General features: G+C 50.6%; 1 protein-coding gene across 4 annotated transcripts in view; it reads left to right on the top strand.

Annotated features, from left to right (window-relative positions):
* The window catches only part of TBC1D22A (TBC1 domain family member 22A), a 333,653-nt gene that overhangs the window by 96,069 nt on the left and 210,364 nt on the right, over window positions 1-27,220 (top strand). For all 4 annotated transcript variants that reach the window (XR_011997920.1, XR_011997919.1, XM_072741980.1 and 1 more), the window contains exons 6-7: window positions 7,194-7,322; window positions 10,748-10,810. Coding sequence is in view for 2 of the 4 variants with exons in the window: in XM_072741980.1 (XP_072598081.1) it covers window positions 7,194-7,322; window positions 10,748-10,810 (192 nt within the window). In the remaining 2 variants the exon portion in view is untranslated. The remainder of the gene's footprint in view (window positions 1-7,193; window positions 7,323-10,747; window positions 10,811-27,220) is intronic.

The following is a 27,220-nucleotide window of genomic DNA, read 5'->3' as shown; positions in this document are numbered from 1 at the left end:
GTAGTTGGGTGACTTTTCTTAGGGCATCTGCCCTGTTTCTCTTCCCCGCCTTGTTCTCCAACACTGGTGCCCACTCCAAACCAGCCCTAACCAAGCCCAGAACCGGATGCTTACTGGTGCTTACTTGTCACGTGGCAGCGCAGACCCCCAGGGCCATGGCCCTCCTCGGGGCATGGTGGTATTGTTGCACGTCGCGTTGGCACATTCATTGTTCAGCAGGTCTGCGTCGGGTGTCTGTGGTGTGCCCGCAGCACTCTGGGGGAGGAGCAGCTGTGAGCACAGCGTGGGGACGCCCTCCCTGCGGAGCTCGTGGTCCTGGTCCCGGGGTCGCCTAGAGCAGGTGCCTGGGCGGCAGGAGTGCAGGGGCCCGGGGGAGGTGCGCTGCCGGCCGCTGCACCCCTGGAGGAGACGTGCGCTGAGGGCAGCACGTGTGCCCGTGCCTTGGGCTGCAGGTTGCTGAGTGCCAGCCACGAAGCACACGAGCCCTGGCACAGGCAGTGGGCAGGCCCGATGCCATGGGGGCAGACGCTCAGGAGACAGCATGGTGCTGAGGACACTGCCGCGGGCCCTCGAGCACAGACCCGAAGAGCTTGGGGGCCGGCCCCGCTGCTGGGGTCAGGCGCTGGCCCCGCTGCTCCGCTCCTGCATCTGGCCCAGGGCGGTGTTTGCTGAGCCTGTGTGGAGGCCAGAGCCTCAGGCCCAGGGAGTTTGCAGAGGTCCTGAACCTGAGAGCCAGGGGCCGGCAGCCGTGCGGGGAGGGCGTCCGCCTCTGTGCAGGGGCGTGATAGAAGCCTTGGCAGCTGCTGGAGCTTAGTGCGGGGCTGCGCTCAGCATCTCTACCTCCCGGTGTTGAGCCCAGGGTCTGAGCGTCCAAGGGTCCGATGGCCCAGGACATGCGTGGAGCTCAGGGAACAGTGTGTGTGGTGTACTGTGGTGTAGTGTGGTGTGGTGTGTAGATGACTCCACAGGGCAGGGTCGTGTTGTCTGAGTGTCTGTGACTTGAGCAGGTGCTTCTGCAGAGGGCGGGGAGGCAGCGGGCCTAGGCTCTGGCTGCAGCGTGCCCTCAGGCCCTGTAACCCTGGGCACCTTAACGAAACTCCTGAGCCTTTTCCTCTTCTGTGAACAGAATGACGTCAGCTCGTCCACAAAGCACGGTTGGAGGCGCTGCTGTCCGTAGCTCATGCCTGGTGAGCAGCCGGCCCTTCACCTACTCAGCCTGTGGCCGTAGCCGCGTCAGGACAAATGTTTTTTTTCTCTGGAGATGTTGGGGCCTGGAGGTAGCAGTAAAGTCAGAGGCACTGGTGGATCCTCCTGGTCCCCGGGTGGGTTGTCTCTGAAGCCGTTACTGTCGTGATGAGGCCAGGTCCTCCGTCAGGTGTGACCAGTGCCTGGAGTGGTAGCCCCCCAGCAGGGACAGGGCCGGGTTCCCCACAGGGAGGGCGCCCCGCCCCGTGTTGGGTGCTGCACCGGATATTCTGGGTGGTGCTGGCTGCAGAGGCCTGCTGGTGGATGTGCTCAGGTGGGGGACTCATGGAGCCCGCACAGCAGGCGGAAGACACTCGGACACGTACACTCGGAGGCTGGTTCTTGTTTTTGTCACTGTTGTAATTAATGAGAATCGATCTGCCCTTCGGGAGATTAGCAATCTCTCATCTGATCAGAAGATAGAGGCGAATTCCCAGTGGTAGGAGCTCTGACTGGTTGAGCTGTGAGTGTGAGTCAGCTGGACCCTCCAATGCGTGTGCCCCTTTCTCACCTCTTCTGATGAACTGAACACGTGTCAGGGCAGGTGCTCCTCAGGGGGGCCTGTCCTCAGTGCTGGTGAAACCTGTGACCCGGGTTGGCCCCTTCCTGGCGGGGATGCTTGGGAATAAGGCATCAGGAGCCTTCACTATATCTAGTTTCTCCTTGAATGAATAGTTGACTTGTGGGGATTTTACGTCAGGAAGGAATCAGCTGTGGCTCACTGCCATGCACCTTAGCATGCTGGACCATGAGAAAGAGAGTCCCAGCCTTCAGAGATAGGGGGAAGGTAGGTATAAATACATGCATGTATGGACACACATGACCTTCAGGATCAGTGTTGAAGAGCCTGGTTGGCAAACTTTCTGGAAAGGACTAGCTAGCAGGGTCTCAGCGTGTCACACGGTGTGCTTTGTGCCTGCTCAGCTGTGCCCAGTGGAACAGAAGCAGCCCCACGCAGTTAGCACACGAGTCGGCGTGGCCAAGGTGTAGCCAAGTGTTACTCCCAGCGATGCGTGGCAGGCTGGCGTGTGCTGGGCTAACCACAGCTGGGGTCCGGGCATGGTTTTAAGGTGAAATGCGTGGGCACGGAATGTTGGATAAAGGACATTTTCTTACAAAGGATACGAGAAGGACTGATCATAAAACATTAATTAAAGACGCTCCATTAAAGTTAGGAACTTGTCTTCATCAAAAGACATCATTAATGGGGAGAAAAGGCAAGGCAAGCGGGGAAGAGGAGATGCTCACAGAGGACTCAGATGCAGATGAGCCTGGGAGAGGGAGGTGACCTTAGGGAAAACGGGGCTACACTTGTACACACATTAGGCACTTGCATGCACTTCCGTGGGAGGGTCATCACTTTGGAAAATTCTGCAGCAGGGTCTGTGAAAGGGAAGCGCGGCCAGGGGTCCTCCTTCTTGGTACATACCTAACAAGATGCGTATATGTGCCACGATGGACAGGAACAGGAGTGTTTATAACAGAGAGCGGGAGCAGTCCAAATGTCAACAGTAGAATGGATTTTGTACATGGGAACACGCAGCAGTGAAAATCGGCTACTCTTAACATGTTACAGAATTGAATGAATTTTTCAAATGTCATGTTGAGTTTAAGCAGCCAGACAGAAAAGATGATTCCCTTTATACAAAATTCAGAAATAGACAAAATTTACCCCAGTGTTAGCAGTCAGGGACTTAGGTGCAGGGAGGAGGTGAAGGACAGTGATTGGGGGGCTCCTAGGGGGCCTCAACTGGGTCAGTTTGTGATAATATCTCACACTTTTTAGATGAGTGTGTGCACATATACATTCTGTTTCAATATTTATTAAGAAGCTTAACTGGTATGACCCCAGTTTGTTAAAGCAAATGTATGCGAGAGTGTAATCGATGATAGAATAGATGTTCATAGAAATGCCTCAAGGAAGATAAAGAACAGATGTGCTCATACATCTGGAAAGATGTGGCTGGGTTCAGACCCATCTCATCGTCAAGGCTGGCTGCTCTCTGAGCTCAGTGCTCCATCAACTCAGATCTTCATGGTGGATCTGCAGCCCACGGTTCTCCACGTGATCAGGGTGGCTGACACAGCTCCAGTCTCTGCATGTTCTCTTTTATTATTATTATTGTTAAAATATTTATTATTTGAGAGAGAGAGAGAGAATGGGTACATGAGCTGGTGGGAGGGCAGAGGGAGAGGGAGAGAGAGAATCTTAAGCAGGCTCTCTGCTGAGTGCAGAGCCCGACCTGGGGCTCAATCCCAGGACCCTGAGATCATGACCTGAGCCTAAATCAAGAGTCAGACGCCTAACCAACTGAGCCACCCAGATGCACTTCTGGACATTCTCTTTGATTCACAGGCAGCTGCAAAGAAAAGTGGCGGGCCTGGCTTTTGTGCCAGCATTGGGTCTCCTCTCTACCTCTGAGCCTGTCAGTCCCTGTGGCCAAGGGGATGGCCCATCAAGAACTGTCCTGAAGGAAGGGGATTATGGGTTGAGAACAGGGACATGTGGTTCCCAGAGGATCTTCAAGGCTCCGTTTGAACAAGGGAGCCATAGGTGTTTAGCAGCAAACACAGTGATGCTACTACAGAGGTGGGAGCATTTTATTTCATTTAAGATTTTATTTATTTATTTATTTGAGAGAGAGAGAGGAGCAGAGGGAGAGGGACAAGCACACTCTGTACTGAGTATGGAGCCTGATATGGGGTTTGATCCCAGGACCCTGAGATTATGACCTGAGCTGAAATCAAGGGTCGGATGCTTAACCAACTGAGCCACCCAGGCGCCCCAGACGCGAGAGCATTTTAAAAGGCAGAAAGTACCATATAGGATATATTTGTTCATCCATTCACGTGCTTCATCATACATGGAATCACTTAATAAAAATTTGGCTGCCATGTGGCTGGCCCAGTGGGGGGCTGGCCCCGAGGGAGTCACATGCCAGGTGCTACTGGAGCTCTGAGTGACCAGCCCCACCTTGGGTGTACTGCAGTTCAAGCCTCCTGATGAAGTACCGTGGAAGAGATGCTTGAGCGATGAGCAGGAGGTAGCCAGGTAAAGCTTTAAAACATTAAGAGAAGAAGCAAGGAGAAAATCTTTCTTATATAGAAGAAGCACTAAATGTAAAAGAAAAAGTTTACAAGTTTGGAGATCATAGAAATTTTAAACTTCTGCTCTTTGAGACAAAAAGACAGACCACAGATTAGGAAAATATAATCGTAACATGTAAGTTGTGTCTAGAATACAGAACCTTAAAACTCACTGGAAACACAAACAACCTGATTTAAAAAAAAGGGCAAAAAATTTGAACGGACACTTCACCAAAGAAGGAGAAGCAGTGGCGGATGGGTACATGGAAACATGTTCAACGTCATTAATTGGTAGGGACATGCAGTGAAAACTGTTTAATAGAATGGCTAATATTTTTTTTAAAGAATTTTTAAAGAGATCTTTTTATTTATTTTATTTTTATTTTTTTAAAGATTGTATTTATTTATTCATGAGAGACACAGAGAGAGGCAGAGACACAGACAGAGGGAGAAGCAGGCTCCCTGCAGGGAGCCCCGTGTGGGACTTGATCCCATGACCCTGGGATCCTGCCCTGAGCCAAAGGCTCAACCACTGAGCCACCCACCAGTCCCTTAAGAGATCTTTTAAAAAGATCTCTTTAAGATCACTTTATTTTTTATTTTTTTATTTTTATTTATTTATTTTTTTAAGATCACTTTAAAATCTTTAAAAAAGATTTTATTAGAAATTTTTTTTGAGGGGGTGTCTTTATTATTTTTTCTCCAAATTTTAAAATTCCAGTTAATTAACATATAGTGCAATATTGGTTTTAGGAGTAGAATTTCGTGTTTCATCCCTTACATACAATACCTTATAGTGCTCATCATGACAAATGCCCTTCTTCGTGCTCGACATCCATCTAGCCCGCCCCTTCAACCCTCAATTTGTTCTCTATTATTATGAGTCTGTCTCTTTTTAAAATGATTTTATTTATTAGAGAGAGAGGGAGAGCACAAACAGGGGGAGGGACAGGCAGAGGGAAGGGAGAAGCAGACTTCCCGCTGAGCAGGAAGCCCAACGTGGGGTTCTATCCCAGGACCCTGAGATCTTGACCTGAACTGAAGGCAGACACTTCACCGACTGAGCCCCCAAGGCACTCCTGTTAAGCATCTCTAATGATTTGCTTCCCTTTCTCTCTTTGTTTTTTTTCTCCTTCCCATGTATTCATCTATTTGGTTTCCTAAATTCCACATGTAAGTGAAATCACATGGTAGTTGTCTAAAGATTTTATTTTATTTTTTAAAGTAATCTTTATACACAGCATGGGGCTTGAACTTGCAACCCCGAGATCAAGAGTTGTGTGCTCCACTGGCTGAGCCAGCCTCGAAGCCCCAGACTGGCTCATGATGTTTAAACACGGCCAATACTAAGCATCAGGGAGGGTGTGGAGCATTTGGGATTCTCATAGACTGTTAGTTGGAATGTGAAACCATATGCTCACTTTGTAGAAGGTCTGGCAGTTTTGTAGGAGGCTAAACACGCAACTGCACGGTGCCCCAGTAAGTCCCCTCCTAGGTGTTTAACTGGGAGGAATCAAAGTGCATAGCCATAAAAACCTTGTACGAGAATATTTATAACAAGCTTTATTCATAATAGCCCCAAAGTAGCAACAACCCAGATGTTCAGCAACCAGGTCATGACCCGACAAACTGCTACATCCGAACCATGGGATACTACTCAGTAAGCAAAGGAAGTAACTGCTGGTTCACACTTCAGCCTGCACAGATCACAAAGACAGTAGGAGGCCAAGTGAAAACCACATGTGGGTCCCCAAATGATTCCGTGTGCATGACATCTAGGCCAGGCCTCAGTGTGCTCCCTGGTGAGGGGCCGGGCAGCTCCCTGGGCTCTCAAGGTTCAGAGCGTGGAGATGGCCTGCCCTGGGCCCAGGGTGGGTTTGGGGGTGATAGGAGTGCTCTGTGGCTTCACTGGGGGGGTGGTGTAGGGAACAGCTGTGTACCTTGTCCAGTGTCACGGAGCTGTTTACTTAAAAGAGGTATATTTTATGTGTGATATGTCAATAATGTTGATTTAAAAAGTAGAAACAAAAATAAAAAAGCATCCAAAACACCAAGCAGCGTGGCCCTGGAGTCTGGGCTCTTCAAGACCACCTGGACCTGCCCACCTTTCTGGATTTGAGTTCACTTTATGTCCTGGGGCTACAGCTGCCAGGTGCCCAGCAGTGTTCAGAGAGAGGAGAACATTTGCATAAGTGACTATATGTATGTGGGTGCATGTATATTGTGTATGTGCATGTGCATACACGTATGTGCACACACCTCTGTATATGTTGTGTGTATGTGCAAACCACACGTATGTTCTGTTGTCATAAGAGCATGCAGACTTCTGAATTCTTATAAATGTTACTTTTTTTTTTAAATTTTTTATTTATTTATGATAGTCACACAGAGAGAGAGAGAGAGAGAGAGAGAGGCAGAGACACAGGCAGAGGGAGAAGCAGGCTCCATGCACCGGGAGCCCGACGTGGGATTCGATCCCGGGTCTCCAGGATCCGCCCTGGGCCAAAGGCAGGCGCCAAACCGCTGCGCCACCCAGGGAGGCACGTGAGGCATTTAGAGTGAGGGCTGGTCTCAGCCCTGCTCTGGGAGAGCATGAGGTACCAGCCTGCCGGGGGGCTCCGTTCTGACTCCCACTGGATGGCCCCGAGGCAGGTGTGGCTGGCTCAGCGAAGGCCACGTGTGTCTGAGCACGAGCCCCTGTTTGGTGCCCCAGAGGCCAGCTAGCTGACTTTCTTGATCTCTGTTTCTCTTTCCACAACTCATTGAGGCTCCCCCGTATCCAGTTTCAGAATGCCATTCCAGACTTGGGGAATCAGCATTGACCATATACACTTTGTGTTTTTGTTCTTTTTCTCCCCCAGGGTTACCTTCCTGCCAATGTGGACCGAAGACCAGCCACTCTCCAGAGAAAACAGAAAGAATATTTTGCTTTTATTGAGCACTATTATGACTCTCGGAATGATGACGTTCACCAGGACACCTACAGACAGGTGGGCTCTCTTCCTTGTTTCATGTTATGTGAAGAACTTTAACTTGGTGATGATAGGTAGGAGGAAGTATTTTCTCTAGCATGTCCCTAATTGGGTCACACATTAGTATTTTCTAATAAAAAATGAGAATAAAAAATGGTGTGCTTCTAATAGTAGTAGTTTGCTTATCTCTGGTTCTTTCTACAAGAGTGAAAGGGTGTTTTTTAATTGGAGTTGCAAAACGGATGCCTGTGATCCCTTGCCAGCACCCTGAGACCTGGCTGAGAAGCAGGGAGCGCCTCTTGTCTCAGTGAGCTGCTATCTGGCCTGCAGGCTCAGGAGCAGGCACTTGGCTAGGTCGATCCGAGGAGAGTCCCTGTGGCCTTTGTGGGCACTGGACCCCCTGCAGCCCTGGGAGATGGGGTTTAGATGGAAGAGAGCTGTGCTGGTTTGTTGGACTCGGGGGCATGCAGTTTGGTCCATAGCAACACGTGTGGCCACTTTATTGTTTCTGCTGTTTAGTTTAATACAAAATGGGTATAATTATGGCTTCTTGAATAGTCCATTGACAGACGGTGTGTATAATGGGGAAAGTACTTAAAACTGATTTACAGTTCACAGTACATTCAGAATTTTCTGTTAGAATAGCTCTTTGAGGGCTTTGTGATTCTGTCTTTGTTATATGTGAGAATTCAGTATGGTTGGTGATACACACATTCATTCATTGATTTATTGTGCTGCATTTAAACAGAAAGGTAGTTCTCAGCTGGTAGCCCTGCCTTCTGTTTCTGAAATCAACCTCTGACTTTCCTGAGACATGTCAGTACCAAATACTTCCTTTTGGAAATCCCTCTTCTGGGTGAAGGAGCCTTGCTGAATTTTTCTGACTCAGATGTGGGCTAGCCACGTCTCTGTCATTCTGGTATAGATCTGTTAGAGAGGGCTGAAGACAGGCCTTCCCTCTGATTGATAACCAGAGGTCCTTTAAAGTTCATGGATTCTGGGAGAATGTCTTCTTCGTGGATGGGGTGCGGGAGCTGGGGAGGCGGACTGTCCTTCAGAGTGAGGCCCAGGAAAGGGCAGGAACCCGCCTCTGTTGCCTCCTGCGGCGGGGCCCCTCCGCCTTTGGCTCATCCTCAGCCTCGCCTCGGTGGCTCCTAGGGCACGAGAAACTGATTTGAGAGGGATTGCACTTGGATTTAGGTGGGGAAATATCAGCTTACCTGATTTATTTTTCCACCTCACTAATTTTAGGGAATGGGCCAATTTGGTATTGGTTTGACTGTGTTTCTCATGAATTTTCATTCAATGAAAAGACTTCCAGAGGATGACACTAGCATCTATCTATAAGATTTACCAAACTGTATTCTATTATGAATTTCATAAGGGAAAGTTAATTAAAAAGGGGTTACATGCATCTTTATTCAGTTACTATGATAGGTAATAAAAAGTCTCCATATTATTACGAATTCCCAGAATGTTTCTACATTAACAGAGCTGAGACAAGCGTAGCCCACAGCAGTTCTGTTGGCCCGCTTGCTTTGCTGCCAGCAGACCCGCCTCCTGGAGGTGCACCCCATGCTGTCTAGCTGCCACGCTTTCAGACACGCTGCCCTGTCCAGGCAGAGTCTGGTCTGGTGTGGGACTCGGGCACCCTGGTGTCTCCCTGCTGCCCACCCTGGGCGGCTGCCCCGCCGTCACACACCGCCAGGAGGCCGCAGGAGTGCGGGCCTGCGCTCATGCCCTCGTGTCCTCTGGCATCTGCTTAAGTGTCTGGTGGAAGACGTCATGCCCAGAGCACACAGAGTTGGTCTGATGAAAGATTCATCCAGTGTGTCCTCCCTCCTCTGGGAGTTGTGGTCTCCTCTGCATGCTAGTCCTATACATGGGGAGCAGGCGGCCTGGAGGGGCACACACAGCCGTCTGGGTCAGCCTTGTGCAGCACCCCTCTCAGGTTGGACCTCCTCCTCCCGTTGGCACAGACGATGGCGGGTATTAGTTATGGTGCCTGTTGTCCCATCCACCCAGCAGACACACGACAGGCAGCTCTTCTGTAAGAGGGGACAGATGTGTGCCTGCCAGAGTGTGATGGCAGGGGAGCAGTGTTCTGGGGACAGCCTGGTGCAGGAGGTGAGATCAGGACTGTGCGCCCCTCCCTCCCAGCACTGCTGCGCACAGGCCTCCTTCACACACTGGGCCGCAGGCACATCTCCCTCAGTTCCTCCCTGTGTTGCTCGCAGGGCTTGGGGCTGATTATTTCCCATGCTGCTCTCCTCCGGCTCCTTCCCTCTCATTCTCCTTCCCACTATCCTTCTCTTCTGCCCACAGTCCGTGCTTCCCGAGTGCTGAGTCCACCGGCCCCTGGCTCCCTCCTGGTTCTCTCGCCAGGCTGGGTGCCGCTCATCCTAGTTTCTGGGTTGTCACCTGACGGAAGAGCCCCAGGCAGGAGCCCGTTAGTGGGGAAGCAGCCCCAACCCCTTGGAACGGTGCGGTTGGCGGGGCTTCTCAGGCTGTGTATTCTCCTGTGTGCTCTTCACCAGTAACCCTTGGAGGGAGGTGGCAGGCACCTTCTAGACAAGGACGCTGGCCCCAGGACCTTAGTGATGTCACCAAGGCTGTAGTGCTGGTGAGGCAGGGGAAGGACATTGTCCTGGGCTTGTGGACAGTAGGATCCTCGTGGTCATGTGCAAAGATGGGGGAACGGACCTGAATCGTAGACTCCCACTTGGCATTAAAATGTGCACGTCTTCCTTCAGCCTTCTTGGGCCTTTTCCTGGGTGATGGGGTGGCCAGTGGGGGTGTTCATGTGGGATGTTGGGAGCCAGCCTATGATGCCAGCTCAAGCCCTGAACGCTCTTGCTTGGCCGCGGCTTGAACCTTCAGGGTGTGCGTTTGCAGCATGGGGACTTCATGATGACTCTCACATCAGGCGGTGGCCAAGCTGGGCTCAGCCGACACCAGCAGAGGTGTTTAAGTGCTTCCTTTGAGGAGCGCCCTGGATCCTCATGGGCTCTGTGAAGCGGAGAAGAAAGTGGCCTGGGCACCCAGAAGAAGCTGTCACAGCCGAGGACTTGTACACTATCGATGCACCTGAATTGCTTCCCCGTGTCGGAGGCTGGAAATCAATGTTTACTAATTGCTATGGATTATGTTGCTAAATAGCTGAGGGCTGCTCTCTTCCTCATCGCTCAGCAGCAGCTGCTAGGTTGGGAGGTGCCAGGCAAGCCTCCACACTGGGACTGGGGGAGGCCCACTCAGGTGGAACCTGCCGCCTCCTCTGGAGCCGAACTCAGCGACATAAGGAATTTGTGTTTTCAGCCAGAGCGGGAGCAGGTTGAAGTCCAGAGCGGATTCATCGCTGTTACTAAGTATTGCTGTTTTAATCACATGCTTATGATGACATTTGCCATCTTGTAAAATAATACATCTTTCTCCTGCATCTCCAGATCCACATCGACATCCCTCGAATGAGTCCAGAAGCATTGATACTTCAGCCCAAAGTGACAGAGGTAAGAGCTGGGATCTGGAAATTCCTATTGAGGTTGTTTCCCTCTGTTGGGGTGGTGGGTTTCCACGGGACTAGTGAGATGGTTGGTGCAGTCGGGGTGCTTTACCCATAGCAGGTTGGGGTAGCTTATTCTTAAAATATTTTGTGTGTCATATGGATGCATATAGAAGGTACAGGTGTGTGTCCTTAGAGCGTTTGCTTGTGTCCACCCCCACCTGAGGACTGAGAACTCCACTCACATTGGACCCATGGTGCTGGGGCTGCTCACGGTTCTTACCCTGTTCTTGGAGGGCCCCCAGGACCTGACCAGCCTCCTGGCTCTGTGATTCCTCATGCCCTCGGCATGTGTTGTGTGGTGTTGTGGCAAGTTCAGATCAAGGCCGCAGTCGGGCCACATCCTTCCCTGGTACCCTCATCCCTCTGCAGCTTGTGTTTTTCCTCCACTTTATTTTTTAAGCTTCACCTAATCTGTGTGTCCGGTTGTCTAATATCCCCTCGTTTAAATATGGCACATTTTCTGCAGCCTTTCTCCTGTTGTTGGCATTTGGGTCGTGTCTCACATTTTGCAATAAGGACCTTCAGGGACGTTCACGCAGGTGCCCACAGACAAGGGTTTCTCCTGGGCACTGCCGAAGGAGTGAAGTGGTTGTGTGGTGGGGTGTGAGCCTGTTGAGCCTACAAGATGGTGTCAGCATGCTCCCACGCGGGCTATGCCTGTGGAGTGTTGGAGTCCTGTGCTCCATGTCCCCGCCAGTTCCTGTGGTCCCTGGACTTTCCACTTCTTGTCCCTCTGGTGGGTTTTCCTGTCATGGCCATCATTTCTCTGGTTACTGGTGGTGATGAGCATCTTTACCTTTATTTATGGGCTCCTGTGTTCCCTCTCCAGGGAGATGCTTATTTCCATCTTTTGCCCATTTTTCTTTTGGTTTGTTTATCTAATATTTTATTGGCTGCCAATCTTCATGTGTTAGGGTTTCTAAATCTTTGTCAGTTTGCCTGTCACACGTGTCCTCTTCCACGCTGTGGCCGCTGCTGACTCCCTGCTTGGTGGCGGTTGATACCAGAAGGTCTTCGTTTCAGCGTGGTTGAACTTCTCCTGTCTCTTAAGAACTCTCCTACACATACTTCACGCAGCTCTTCTCCCGTATTCTCTTCTGAAAGTTTTAACCTTTGCCCTCCACCCTGGTGTGTGTCATCCATCTGTCCCTGCCAGCCGCTCACCATGTGAGGGAGGAATCTGGTGAACTTGCCCGTGCAGTGACCTGCTGGCCCGGCCTCCTGTCTGCCTAGGCGTCCCTTCTGGTGTTTGTCCTTCTCATGCTCACACACGTTTCCAGGTTCTCTGTCTTGTCCCACAGTTCAGGGTGTCTTCCCTCAACACCACAACTGCCAGTGAATTTGGCCGCACCCTGAGTGTCCCTGTGTGGGCGGGGGCCTCAGGCCCGTGCGCTCCCACCTGGTCCTCATGGGCAGACGACCCTGTATTTGTGTTCACCATCCGCTGGCTTTGTGCTGGGAGCTGCACCGCATCTGGAGACCAGTTAGGGAGGATGGACATCTTCATGAAACCCAGTCTCCGTTGTTGCGAACATGTGGGTCCTCCATATCCTAGGCCGTTTGTCGTGCCTTTCAGTGTAGTTTTAAAATGTGCTCCATAAAAAAAAAATATGTCCCTTATTAGATTTATTCTTAGTTATCATATTTTGTTGTTATTGTAAGCAATATCTCTTTAAAATCGAATTTTTTTTTTACTGTTTGAAATATTTGTTTTGCATCTTGAGTGCTCCTGTAAATGCACTTTTAAACTTCGCTATCTCTTGTACATTTAGTAAGTTTGTTGAACAAATTTCCTGGATTGTGAAAGCAAAAGCACTTCTAGATTGTAGAACACAAAAGGAGAAAATTAGTTTTCCACAGAAGTAGTCATTTTGAGACACTTCCGTTTGATTGTCTTTTTCAAGAGTTGTATTTACTGTATCTGGAAAACAAGAGATAATATATTGTTACCTCTTTTTCACTTTCTTTAAAAATGGAAGATAGAGTCAGCCACAGACCTTTGTCTTATTTTTTTTTTTATATTTTTCCTGCCACTTGACACATCTTTGGTAGAGCCGAGCTCTCAGGCTCTCAGTTTCAGAGCAGGGATGCAGTCCCTGCCAGTGGGTATTGATTGGTCTGCTTGTGTGTGATGCCCTGGGATCCTGGTCCCATTGGTTTGAGGCGCCTCTTCCCTGTTGGTCTCTCTGCTGAACAAATTCTCACTCTGCTCTCCTGTGCTTCCCTGGGAGCTGCAGACCCTGCCTAAGCTCCCGCTTAGCAGGGCAGCACGTGCTGAGGGGCTGCTGGGCTCCCAGGAAGGACGTGAGGCTCGTGTGGGCTGCCGTGTGACTGAGAGCACCATTTGGGCACAGCTCTGGGTGTGTGGGGTGAGAAGTGACAAGCAGGAGACTCTAGGAAATGTATGGTCTTATGATTGTCAGTAGGTAAACCAGGTTCTAGCTCCTGGCACCGTGGAGGCTCGGCTCAGGGCTCTCTGCAACAGGCAGTACGTGGCCTGACCGGGTGGAAGTTTGTCCCTGTCCCAGGCATGAGCTCGTTGGCAGTGAGGCGGTCACTCCTCTCTTCTTGGCTTCCCCCTAGTGGCCCCAGTGGACCTGCTCCAGCTCTTGGCATCACATTTGTATTTGACCAGCAGGAAGGAGAAGACACACACAGAAGGATGTGCCTGTCCATCTCCAGCTGTTTTGTAGAAGTTGCTCGCAGCACTTCGCATATCCCGCAGTTCAGAACTTTGTCGAGTGAAGTGGGAAAATGTAATTCTGATTGTAGTTGGTCTGTGTGCATCCCTGAAGCCTGGGGCTTCTGATGACTGCTTGGGAGGAAGAGTTTTGGCATTTCCCCGTGTTTGTCCACATGTTCTTTTATTCATTCAGCAGGTGTTGCCCGGTTCTGCTCTGTCTGCTCGTCCCCTTGCTCCCTGTCTCTCCCTCCTGGGGCTTCGTTGAGGTCTAGTGGATTACAATAAAGTTCACCCATTCTCAGCATACAGTTAGGTTAGTTTGATACCTGTGTGTAGGAATGTGACAACCACTTGAATTGTGATGTAGAACATTCCATTACCCTGGGAAGTTCCCTTGCTGTCAGCCTCCTATCCCTGTGCCCTGTTAACTACTGATCCACTTTCTGTCTTTAGAGTTTTGCTTTTTAAGAATTTCATACTGATGGAATCACACGAATTTCAGACTTTTGGGGCTGGCTTCCCTTGGGGCTCAGACACCCGTCCACATTGTCACGTTGTTGCTAAGTAGGACTCTGCTGTCTGGTGTATACCTCAGTGGGCTTACCCATTCGCCTGTTGATGAATCCTTGGGCTCTTTCCAAGTAAGTGTGGGTCATCACAAAACTGATTCATGTAGAGCTCTAATGAAGTCACCTGTTTACCCCTCTCTGCCGAGTACCTAGGAGTAGGGAGGCTCTACACTAAGTGTATGTTTATATACGTTATGAGAAACCGACAAACTGATTTCCAAAGCAGCTGTTCCAGTCCGCACTCCCGCCAGCAGGGCATGGGGGTTCTTGCTCCACATCCTTGTCAGTACTTGGTATTGCCAGTCTTCTTAATTTTAGCTATTTGTAGTGAGTTTGTGATGGTATCTTACAGAGTTGCAGTTTGCAGTCCCCTGATGACTAATGCTGGTGAGCATCTTTACAGATGCTGATTTGCCATGTGTAGATCTTGTTTGATGAAGTGTGTGTTCCATTTTTGCTCACTCTTTAATTGCTTTTGGAACCTTTAGCTTGCTTGTTCCCTGGCTAGCTGAGCCTGAAAATTCTTTTTTTATGGAAGCCCAGCTAGATTTGGAGGCCTCAGGACTTGTTTAACTGCTGATAGGAAGATTTTGAAACGAGCTGGGTGGAGGGAGTAGTAGGGCCTGACGGCCAGTGCCCATCCACTCACAGCCAGAAAGCAGAGGCACAGCTAGAGCCAGTGACCTTTGTCAGGAGGACACTGCCCCCACCCCTCCCCAAGACCCAATGGGTCCCAGGAGTACAGCAGACCTTCTAGCTCCAGTGCCTCAGGCAGCGTGTGACACAGAGTGGCTGCCTGCCAGGATTTGTCGACTGAACAGCGCACAGGATTCCTCTTTCTCTTACCTGTGACTTCTGAGTGTCTGGTTCCCTTTGGGGCTTCGGGTCTTACCTTGAAGGTTGCCGTGTCAGAGGTGCAGTCCTCGACGATGCTCTCCCATTCCGTGCACCCTTTGCTTGGATTGTGTTTGACTTCTTGAGTGTAACGTGACTCACTCTACCTGTTTGCTCCCCGAGAGCAGGCTGGGGCCCTGTCTGTGTCCTGGGTAGGTGCCTAGAGCATCTCCTAGAACCTCATGGGATTTAGGAGAGTTTGTTGAAATTGGTAATTAATATTTTTATCCAACTTCGTTGTTTGAAAGTAAAATTCCTAACTTTTTGGCTCTTTGACTTCTGATTGTTGTTTTAATCTCCTGTCCATTATTGAACAAACTCGATCTATTACATTTAAAAATACAAAATCTGACCTGTGGCCGTATGGCTACTCTGGTGGGTGCAGTGGGTTTATTAGAAAAACCATATTCAAATATTGCTGTTGGGGCTTTTCTGCTGAGAAAGTCATCATCTACCGAGTGACTTTGCCTCTGTGGTTATTACATTATCTGCCCTCTGGTTATCTGCTCCTTAGAGCAGTTTCACAAATTAGGGAAATAAGATGCTTTTTCCAATTAGCCATGCAGAAGTGATGTCTCATTACATTTAAACAGATACAGAGGATAATGAAACATGCAGGCTTTTTAAGCCACATTGTTTATGTGCAGTTTCTAGAATTAGTGTGATGGGTTTTCGTTGGCCTTGAAGGATGGACATTTGCTGGGAGGCAGAGAGCGGCAGAGCACAGAGCACGTTCAGAGTGGGCCCTTGCCTGAGACTCTGCTCTTCCTTTAGACTGATTTTCTCACCAGAGCTTTTGTGCAGAGACGCGTGGGCAGCCTGAACCGCCAGGTCGGCCCCACATGTTCCTGCCACGGCGGCCAGGGCAGCACCCTGTGTTTCCTGCTCCAGCCCATTCAGAGTCTCTGTCCCATTGGACCACCCTTGGAGGGGCAGCGGCCTTCACGCTGGTGTCTTCCATCCCTGCTGCCTGGCAAGGGTCTGTGGATTGTGAACCATCTGCCAGGCTTCTGGCCCTGGCCAAGGGCCTGGCTCTGTCTTGTCAGACTCTGTGAGGGCCGGGCCTGGGCCTCCCGCGGTCCCCGCAGTGGTGCCTGGCAGGTGGCACGGTGGCTGAATGAGTGACACTCCTCCCGTGTCCTTTCGCGTGAGCCATGGCACTGGAGGGTCCTCACAGCCTGGAGTGTTGGTCGTGCTTGTGTTCCAACTGTCTGCCACTTCTTAGTCTTTGTCTCTTTGTTTGGGCTCATAATCAAACCTGTCCCTCCCCAGAGGTGGGGATGCATTTGTGAGAGCCCAGGAAGCATTTTGATAGATAATCAGTTCACTAAACTCTGCTGGTATGTATTTCTGGGAGTCCCATGCATAGATCTTTCCTTTTCTGTCTCTGTTTTTATGGTAAAATATATCAGCGCAGAAGGATTTCTGTACCATAGATGTCCAAATTCAAAGAGACAACTAAAAATTAGCGTACAGATGCCCACTGTTAGCTGAAGAGAGAGCAGAGGCTAGAGTCCGTGAGGGTCCCTCCCCAGACACCTCCCTGTCTCCCAGCAAGTGACCATTCACAAGTGACCGTTCTCTTGTATTTTGGTTGACTATTTTCTTGCTTTTCTGGATCGTTTTACCATGTGTTTATATGGGTAATATGTGTTTTGCTTTTTTTTAGTTTTTATTTTTATTTTTTAATGGGATTATTCTAAATCTACTTGTGCTTGCTCTTTATCTCTTTATGTTACAGTGTTTGGCTTTAAGGGTTACACATTGATGGCCTGAGGTGGGAGTTCATTTTTCTGTGCCGTGTAGCATTCCGCTGCTTGGTCTGTGTGTTGATCCCTCCAGTCCCATGTCGCTAGAGCTTTCAGGCCATTTGCACTCCTTTGAGTTTTCTCAGGATGTCTCTGTGCACATTCCTGTGTGAGCCCAGTGTGTGTGTAGAGAGTCTCCTCAGGGCGTGTGTGGGGCGTGGCCCCGGGGCCTGGCACAGGGTGACACTGGGTGGTGGTACTGGGGAGCATGATCAGTGCTGGGATTGTCAGGCTGAGGCCCCGCCCCTGGCACTGGGTGGGGACATGAAGTGGTGTCCCCTGGGGCTGTTAACTTTCATTTCCTTGAGAGCAGATAAAATGAAGTATTTCTTCATAGGTTTCTTGGCCATTTGTGTTTCTTGTGAAATGCTTTTGCTCCATATTTCTCAGTTGTGGTTGTTAGTTTCATCTGTTGGTTTAAAGGAGTTCTCTGTTCTGGGTATGTATGGATATTTGCGTCTCCCTTCAAGTGGTGGGTTGCTTTTTGCTCTGTTGGAGAAGAGATCTTCTTCTTTTTTAAATTTAAATTCAGTTTGCCGCCATATAGTAGAACATCCAGCGCTCATCCCATCATTGATGTGCCCCTCACTCAGTCACCTCATCCTCCCATCTCCCCTTCCACAACCCTTTGTGTGTTTCCCAGAGTTAGGGGTTGCTCATGGTTTGTCTCCCTCTCTAATTTTTCCCACTCAGTTTCTGTCTTTTCCCTTATAATCCCTTTCACTGTTTCTTATATTCCACATATGAGTGAGACCATATGATGATTGTCCTTCTCCGATGGACTTACTTCACTCAGCATAACACCCTCCATGTCCCTCCACGTCAAAGCAAATGGTGGGTATTTGTCCTTTCTGATGGCTAATATTCCATTGTATATGTAGACCACGTCTTCTGTATCCATTCATCTGTCGAAGGACATCATGGCTCCTTCCACAGTTTGGCTATTGTGGACATTGCTGCTGTGAACATTGGGGTGCAGGTGCCCTGGTGTTTCACTACATCTGTGTCTTTGGGGTAAATACCTAGAAGTGCGATTGCTGGGTCGTAGGGCAGATCTATTTTAACTTCTTGAGGAACCTCCACACAGTTTTCCAGAGTGACTACACCAGTTCACATTCCCACCAACAGTGCAAGAGGGTTCCCCTTTCTCCACATCCTCTCCAACATTTGTGGTTTCCAGTCTTGTTAATTTTCCCCATTCTCACTGGTGTGAGGTGGGATCTCATTGTGGTTTGGATTTGTATTTGAGAGGAGACCTTAATTTACCCTGGCCAGTTGCACAATCTTCTCCTTTATGATTATGCCTTTTTTTCTTTTTCTTTTTTTTTGTTTGCAAGATATATTTATTTATTTGGTGGGGGTGGGGAGAGAGAGAGAGAGAGAGAGAGAGAGAGAACATGTGTGTGTAGTGGGGGAGGAGCAGAGGGAGAGAAAAACTCAAGCAAACTCTTTGCTAAGTTTGGAGCCCAACACAGGGCTTGATCTCCCCACCTTCTCAGGGCTTGAGCCTAAACTGAGAGCCACTTAACTGACTGAGCCACCCTGGCGCCCTATCTTTTTGCATCTTAAGACATTCTTTTCAATCTCATGATTTCAAAAAAGACTTCATCTTTCTTCCAAGAGTTTTAAAGTTTTGCTTCTTGCATTTAGGGCCATAATCTGTTTGGAATTGACTTCAGGTGTGTGGAGTTTGGTGTGGATTCTGAACATGATCCTCATGTGGGTTAGCGGTTGTGTCCCTACCCATAGGATTCCATACGTGTCTGGGCTCTCATCCATTCCACCGGTTGGTCTGTCTATTTGTTTCTGTGCTGGCTTCCTCTTTCTGGTTCCATGGTCTTGCTGTCCTGCAGGCCAGGCTGCCTGTGCCTGGTTCTTGTTTTCAGGCCATTCATATAAGTAAAATTAGCTCGTTAGTATCATAAAAATCCCAGAAATCACATTGAATCTGCCCATTAGTTGGAGAGAATTCACATGTTTGTTTTTGCATTTCTTTAGTTCTCTGGATCTTTTATTTTTAAACAGTTTTCTTTCTTCTCTTGTATTGATAGTTTTTAGAAAGGCTGTTGACTTCTGTGAGTGCATTTTACTAACCTCTTTCATCATTTCTCATATTTTGTGTAGATGTGGTTGAGGTTTTAAGGAAGGTAATCATGTTACTTGTGAATAATAGGAGGTTTTTTTTTTTTTTGTATTTTAATACCTTTTTTTTTTTTTTTTTTTTTAAATTTGCTTTGTTTTGCTCGCTAAGACTTCTTCCACAGCCCTAAGTACAGCAGGGAGGCAGGCATCCCGGTGTCATTTCTGATCATAACAGAGGCCTGTTCATGTTGCGCTCACTCAGGATACTGACTGTTAGCGTCACGGATGCTGTCTTCATGTGAGGGATGGTCCCTTGCTCTTGCTGTTAGAGTCGTAAATGGTTGTTGAGGTTTATCAAGTCGTCTCCCCCATCATCTGATACGAGAATATGGTTTTGCCTTCTTATTCTCTTAATGTGGTGGATTTTATTTGTCAACCTCCTGGTATTAAGGGACTGTGTCTCAAGGAAACTGAGTTGTTGAGGGTGGCTTCTTCCAGGGCCTGGCGGGAGCAGGCCAGTGGCCGTCTCTTGGACGGCACTGCCAGAAGGGAGGTCTGGTTGCTCCTGAATTTGACAAATGCTTCTTTCTGACTGGCCCCTGGATGCTTCACAGTGCTTTGACGTGTAGTGTGTCTGTTGGGTTGGATATTTGGTCTGGTAGTAGTGACACTGTGATGTTTGGTTTGAAAGTGTTGGTTCTTTTCCATCCTTCAGTTTTGAGTGTCATGAGACATCTGTGCCTTTGCTAACCTATCAAACCCTGCCTTGAGCACAGAAATTGGGGCATAAATCGTCTCATTTGCAGGAGGTGAATGTCAAGTAATTCACACACTACACACGGCCTCCTTGTTTACTTGAAGGGAGCTCTACATTATTAATTAGTGTTGTGACAAATCATCAGTGGCCGTCTTGGCTTGCCCAGTGTATGTTCTGTGTGATCAGTGGCTGCTTTTTAATAAATGCACCTTTTGGATTTGTGAGGGGCTCTTCCTTGGCGTCACTCATCAGGTGTTAGAATTCACATGGGGCCAGTGTTCCTTGGGTCACATTGCAAACGCTTATGCCGTGAAGACTTTTTTCTGGCCACGTTCTCCTGGGTTTCCAGGGATGTGAGCCCCACTGTCCTCCCAGCAGAACGGTGAATGTTGTTGCTCCTCCAACATAAATGATCTCCATGGTGCTTTGTGTGCTGTGAAGTTGTGTGGCTAGAACATTTTCAGATTTCTGAAATCAGATTTTTCTAAGTCCTCATGAGCACTGCCACATTTTTGTTTTAAAATGCAGAGTGGCTCAGCTCCCGGAGCACGTGCGTGGCTGGCAGGGTCCTGTCCTGGAGGCCCGGGGAGGGTGCGGCAGGTGTGCAGAGTGAAGACGGGGCCCTCTCCAGTCCTTCTCGGGGCCCTTCTGTGCAGGAATGTCTTTTGAGTATTTTAGGAGAAACCTTCCTTGGTGATCAGGTGTCTGAGGTTTGACAGGAGAACCGAGAATGCCTGTCACGTTTGCATTTTTTCAGCCCTGGTGGTAACAGATAGTAGCAACTGTTTTATTACTGTTGCTGAGTATAAATTGATCTGTTGAAAAGATACTTTGGGAAGAGTTTAAAGTTTGAACTACTTTTAATGAATCTGACTCTAACAAAGACAAGCATATCAGGAAAGTTAACAGAACTTTAATAGCTAATAAGATCCAGTGCATATTCATCGTGAGAGCCGTTTCAGAGCGTTCCGTGTTTTCTGAACATACCCACACGCAGGGGGCATCCTGCCTTTATTGTCCTTTGGCAGATGATATCCACGCACACTGACGGCCCTGTATTTAATCTTTAGTTAATGTGCTGTGACAGATTTCTCCCTGCCGTGTCTGCTCCTTCCGCACCGCATTGCTCCCACTGGTCGCCCTCTGCAAATGACTGTCTTGTTTCCGCCTTTCCTGCCACGGTTGCTAGTAAAGCACCTGGCAGACAGTTTGGGGGCTGTGACCCCCTGAAGAGGTGCCTGTGGACGCCCAAGGCCCCAGGGTGGTCTCTGTCCTTGGCACTGTGCTGTCGAAGGGCGGGTGCAGACAGGCGTGCACGAAGCAGTAGCGATCCTATCACGTCGAGAAAATCCGTATGCGGTGCCGGCCTTGTTCTGGCCATGCACGGGGTCAGAGCAGACGTCACGGGGCAGGGTGCTCTGGGGACACTTGACTTTGGAGGGTAACACTGAGTTGCTGACGTCCTCCGTGTCACAGTCCTGGGGAGCTTCTGTCTCCTGACCCAGCCCTTCAGAAACCTCGTAGGAAGAACGTCCTTACTCCCGGGCCGGGCAGCCCCGCCTCCCTGGTGCGCCCACCTTGCGCCCCGCAGGCAGGCAGCGCAGGCCTAGAGTGTCCTGCTGGGCCTGTGGCACAGGCAGCGGTGTAGATGCTGGAGGGTGGCTTCCAGCCCCAAGCTCAGCTTCCTTCGGCGGGTGGCAGGAAGCTCCAGTGGCACTGCCCTGTGGCCTCCCTGCCCTGGCCTTGGGGGAAAGGGCTGGGCACGTGCTGGCACAGGGCCACATACCCCCTTAGGCCACTGGCTGGCCGGCTGAGTCTTCTGATTCCTGGCTTGGCCCCTTCTGGCTCTTGACCCTTGATTTTGGTGACCTGCTGGCTCTTCCTGCTTTGCCTTGGGGGACTCCCTACCAGCTCTGGCCTCTGTTACTTTTCTGAGCCCGGGCCCCAAGGAGCTCTGGTGAATAGGGCCTGGTCAGTGACAGGTCTGGCGGTGGCCAGAGCAACCTGTTCTGGTGCCTTCCTTGGTGGGGTGTGTGCAGACATGCAGGAGGCACATTCCCTTGGGGTTGTACTGTTGCTGTGGGCTGATTTTGGTGAGGTGCTTGAGACGTGAGGTCCTTTAGAAGATTCCTCTTGGAATTTGTTTTTAGTTGAGACTGTGTCAGGGAGCAGCGGGCACTGGGCGTGGAGAAGGAGGCAGGGGCGAGTGCTTGCTCCCAGCTTGCCCCCAGGCTGGTGTCAAGTCAGATGAACTGGTGCCTAACTCATACCCCCTTAAGGGGCCACATTGTTAGCTTTGAAAACACCTGCTTGGAATAGGCGATAGGAAAGCCATTAGTGGTGATGTCTCTTAGCAGCCTGAGAGCAGAAGCTTGGAGATAGCTCTGTGCAGCTTTGAGCAATCACCACAGGCATCTGATGCAGGTTAGGAGCCCCGCAGCATGCATCCCACTATGCTGGGAACGGGATCCCTTTCCTCTTGACTTGTCCTCGGCGATGTCTCATCAGCCGAGTGCTCATTACGATGGCAGTCAAGTGGAAAAATATTTTCGGAGTCACCCTCAGAGGTCCCATCCTGATGTGCCCACGGTCACGGTGCTTCCCTGGTCTGTGTGGCGAGGATGGGATCTGGGTGGGGGGCGTTGTAGCTCAGGTCTTCACAGACCTTGTTATGAACAGGGCTGAGGGTGCTTGAGACGGGAGCTTTCTGAGGGAGGCAGTGGGACCCTGGGGCCCCCGGGACAATCTCAGGTGACTTGCAGAGGGAGTGCTGAATGATGCCGAGTGCCTGGCACTCCAGCCGTGCTAGCTGTTGTGATTTCAAAGAGAAGCAAAGCAAACTCAGATGATGTGATTTCAGACGAAAGGTACAGGATAAATCACAGTCAGTGAAGAGAAAAAAATGAAGAAAAAGTGGCCCTCAGCCTAACAACTGCACGTGTAGTTTCTGATGAGGGCCTTGTCCTGCCAGTCACAGCCTGGCCTGTGGTCTGTCCCTGGGCAGCCTTTAGTAGACGAGGTGGTTACGCTGCTGATAGAGTTAGGTCTGTGCCGGGTGGCCTGCAGCTGCCCTGTCTCCTGGGGCCATGGGGCCCCTGTCTTGTTCCAGCCCCTGCCCCCCTCCCCCTGTAAGGGACCAGGGATGGGAGCAGGGCAGGGGGCACTAGCAACTGGAGCTGAGGGAGCCTCGTCCGTGTGGCCTGGAACCTTGGGGCCCGCAGGAGGGCTGCCGGGATGCTCACTGCCCTGCAGTTCCTGCCAGCCCCCTCCACCCCGAGGTGCCCCTCCACATGACACCCTCCTCAGCTTGCTGGCAGCTCAGGACTCCATCGTCCTCTGTGTTCTGGATTTATGAGCTCCCAGTGTCACCAGGCATTCTCTCTACATGGAAATCTTTTCTACATTATTGCAATTAATGGAAAGTTTTTTCCTCTAGGGAGTCTAGACAAGGCTGAACTATCTGTCACCTCATAAAAGATTGGCTTCTGCCCACCACCGTGGGTAGATGGCTGCCGCCGCGTGTTCAAGGGTGGCGTCTGGCCGCACTCCTGGGCCGAATCAGGCGTGTAGGGCAGGGGCTGCCTGCCAGGGCAGGTGCCTGGGCCTGGGGCCTGCAGGTGCTTTGGCAGGGGCTGGGGCCCCCGTGGCTTCCTGGTGTGCCCCTGGCGTGGCAGGGCAGTCTGACAGCACGAAGAAAGGCTGAAGGCCAGTTAGGCCAGTTACTTACCTTCTGTTCCTTCTTTCCTGCCAAAGAGACATAAATCCTGGGTTTTTGTCTTCTAAATTAATGGCTATTGTTGTAGGGGAATAATATGCAAGAAGGTGAGTGGCTCTGGGTGCAGTTCTATAATGACAGCAAGAACTGAGCTTGCTCTCCCAGAACAGATGTCAGGGTAAAGGGCACATGACCTCAGAGTGACTAGCGGAAGTGATTCAGTTGACATGGACATTGGCGTGCGCCCAGAAGTGCAGAAGTGGCTGGGTGCTGCCCTCAGGAGTCGGGACAGATGGGCCCAGGGGGAGCCTTCAGGCGGCACGTTCCCAAATAGGATGCCCGGACACTTCTGTGGAAGACGGACTGGTGCTGATGGGGCCGATGTGGGCACTCTGCCTTGCACTCACTTGGCCCCATAGCCACACCTTGTGGCCTGGAGGTAGGAGAGTCTTTCGGTGGTGAACATGGACTGTCTGTTATCACGTGAAGAGTGATGGTTCTGACTCAGCCCTGGGGCTCCCGAGCCCTGTGCTGTCCCCTTTGCCCCCCAGCCGAGTCCTGCTCAGCCGTCTGCTCCTCCTGCTTCCTGAAAACCTCCACATCAGCCATCACAATGCTGTTTGCCTGTTGCCCCTGTTTGAAGTCCCCGTACCACCCGCTCCCCCACTGCTGCCCCTCCGTGGAGTGGATTCTCCTTGACCCTCGATGTGTTTCGCCACCTCTCTGACAAGTGGGGGCCCCTGAAGTCCTGACTGCTTGGCATCTGAGGAGCTGGGTCTGGAACGCCACTCGATGGAGAAACTGATGGGAAGAGCTAGTCAGAATCCTGGGTGTTGTCTGGGATGTCACCGGAACGGGGAGGTCTAGGTGCTCACCCGCAGCATGGGGGACCAGCCCCGAGGTGACAGCCACGAGCTGTGGCTGTGGAGCCGAGAGTAGGGCTGGAGTTGGCTGTTTTGGAGGCTGCTATGGTGGTGAAGACATGAGGGAGCCCCTGCTCTCCGTTGCTGGACCTCCGGGGGGTGATGACCCGTAGGCATGTGTCTCTTTAGTGCAGAGCCAGGGTTTATAGCTGTTGTCACAAACCTCCATGGCTGGCTCTGCTCTTTCGGCACTTTAGCCTGCCCGTCTTGTTAAAAGCCATTTTTGTTTATGTTTGAACCACTTGTCCCTTTATTTACATGTTACTGGGATTAAAGCCTTAAAAGTATAATTTTCAGGTTATCAAGAGAGATCAAGTAGAGTTAAATCTAAATAATTTGAACTAACTGACTGATAGCTTTCCTTAATTAATGGGAAATCTTAATTCTAAAAATGTTCCCAAAGTAATACAGATACAGTGCACTCCTCACATGTGTGAGCATGTGGGTGGCTCATGCTTCTGGAAGCCCCGCAGGGTGGCCCCGATGAAGGGGTCAGTAGGTAATTGCTGGGTCGTTGGCTTCTGTGCAGAGGGCACTTTGCAAGCACGTGAGCTATCTGTTCATGACTGAGAAGGCTCAGCTCAGCTGCCTCCTCTTGCTGCCTTGCTCAGCCTTGCTCACCAGTCACCTTTGCCCCTGAGTGCTGCCTCAGTTTCCCCAGGTAATGGCCAGTGGAGCCTAGGCTGTCTCAGGACAACTTGTTCTGGACTCCACAAGGGAAGCTTTGGGGCTGCGTCGGGGAAGCCCAGGCTGGCAGGTGTCCTCCTGCAGCTTTCTCAGGCCTTCTGTGGAATCCCGGGCAGGCTGCCCCAGTTGCCTGCAGGGGTGCAAGTTGCAGGGAGAAGACTCCTGTCCCCTCCACATTCCCTGCTGGGCAGAGCTGGCTCAGTGCCTGGGTTGCCAAGGGAAAACGTGCATTCATGCTTGTGAATGGAGTTAGTGTGTGTGTGTGTGTGTGTGTGTGTGTGTGAGAGAGAGAGAGAGAGGGAGAGACGCACACACACACACACACACACACACACACACACACACGGCCAAGCTCTCTGGAAATATGGGGCTTAGTTAAAGGGTGGGAGGGCTCCATTGTTGACATTACCACCCCCTAGGGTAGTGAGATGCAAAGTAGGAAAGGAGATTTCTGTGCCCTGAGCTCTAGCTTTTCCTCCAGTGCACACATGCACACATGTGCATCACACATCTGCACACATGCATGCATACATGTGCTCTACCCACCTGTGCACCCATGCACCGCATACCTGCCCATACACATACCACATATATGTGCACACACATGTGTGCACACCAGACCCCTTGGATGACCAGGTCTCTGCTGGGCCTTGGACAGATGGAAGCCAGTTAGATGCAGTTTGCTCACCAGGAGCTCATTGACTTTGCTATTTCTTACTATATAATTATAATTTTTTGATGTTCTCTCCTTTTTGATTTACATATGAAAACAATTCTTTTGGGATGCCTGGGTGGCTCAAACAGTTTAGCTTCTGCTTTTGGCTCAGATCATGACCTCGGGGTCCTGGGATCAAGCCCTGCATCAGACTCCCTGCTTGGTAGAGAGTCTGCTTCTCACTCTCCCTCTCCCCTTCCCCACCCTGCTCATGCTCACTCTCAATCTCTCTCAAATAAATACAATTAAGAAAAAAACCCAACTCTTTTGTAGTAAAGCGTACTGGTGATGGCATTTTGTAAAGCCTTATAAGACCCTTGTTAGTCCAGCTACCAGCACGCACACCTGGCTCTGCCGCTCTGGGTAAATTGCTTACCCTTTGTGTGCCTGAGTTACCTGTTTCTGCATAATAACATCACCACAAACCTAGCATTTAAAATGAAAACCATTTATTCATATTTGTTGTCTCACAGTTTCTATGGGTCAGGAGTCTGGGCATGTCTTCCCTCAGGATCTCCCCAGGTGGCAGTCAGTGGTGGTCTGGGCTATAGACTTATCTGAGGCTTGCCTGGGGAAGGACTCACTTCCAGACTCACGTGGTTGCTGGTAGGATTTGGTGGCTCGTAGGCTGTAGAGTTGGGGCCTGGGTTTCTTGCTGCTGCTTGTCTGCTCTCAGGTCCTTGACACATGGCCCTTTCCATATGCAGCTCATAGTGTGGTAGCCTGTGTCCTTGATGCCAGCAGGAAGAGGATCTCCTGGCAGGATGGGTTGGGAATCTCATGTGACATGATTGTACATATCCCATCCCCTGTGCAAATCAGATTGCAGGGCCTGCCTGCATCCAAGGGAAGGGCCCACACCAGGGCGTGTACACCAGGAGGTGGGGCACAGGGCCATCCTGGGGTAGCAGTCATACCTGCCTCAAAGTTTAGGGGAGGATGAGCTTACTGAAGGTGGTAAGGACAGTAGTATTTAATAAATGTCAGCAACTGTTGCATGGTCTCATCGGCGTGGTCATTAGTAGTGGCATGGAGCCCACGTCCTGCACAGTGGCATTCTGGGCTGTCCCCAGTGACTCCTCCCTGCCCTCGAGCCACCTTCCATCTCTCCTCTGCCCTCAGTGGCCTCTGGAATGTGGTGTTTCTGCTCTGTCTCTGCAGACTGTTCCACGGTGGTGCCATGTCCACGTGTTTGTGGGACTGCTGCTTCTCTGTCCCCAGCTCTCCTCAGGCCTGGCTGTCATGTGGCAACCCCAGATGTCTTTGCTCCCTGCTCTATGTCTCTGACCCAGAGGGCGCTGAGGACAGTGCCCCTTGCACAGCGTGGATGGCTGTTGTGGTGCCTTACCCCCCAGCCAGCCTGGGAGCTTCTTGCAGAGCAAGCTGACCCAATCTCTGGGTGTCCTGCTGCCGTGTGAGGATGGTCTGTGCAGGCGACAAGGGCCATGTGAGGAATGGTAGAGGGAGTGGCCTGAGCCCCAACCGGCTGTGCCCTTGGGCCCCTCTGAGCCTCACTCTGTG

This window comes from Vulpes vulpes, chromosome 16 (genome assembly GCF_048418805.1).
Source record: "Vulpes vulpes isolate BD-2025 chromosome 16, VulVul3, whole genome shotgun sequence".
NCBI lineage: Eukaryota > Metazoa > Chordata > Mammalia > Carnivora > Canidae > Vulpes > Vulpes vulpes.
Note: the sequence above shows the minus strand (reverse complement) of the source record. Positions and strands in the feature narration are given on the sequence as shown.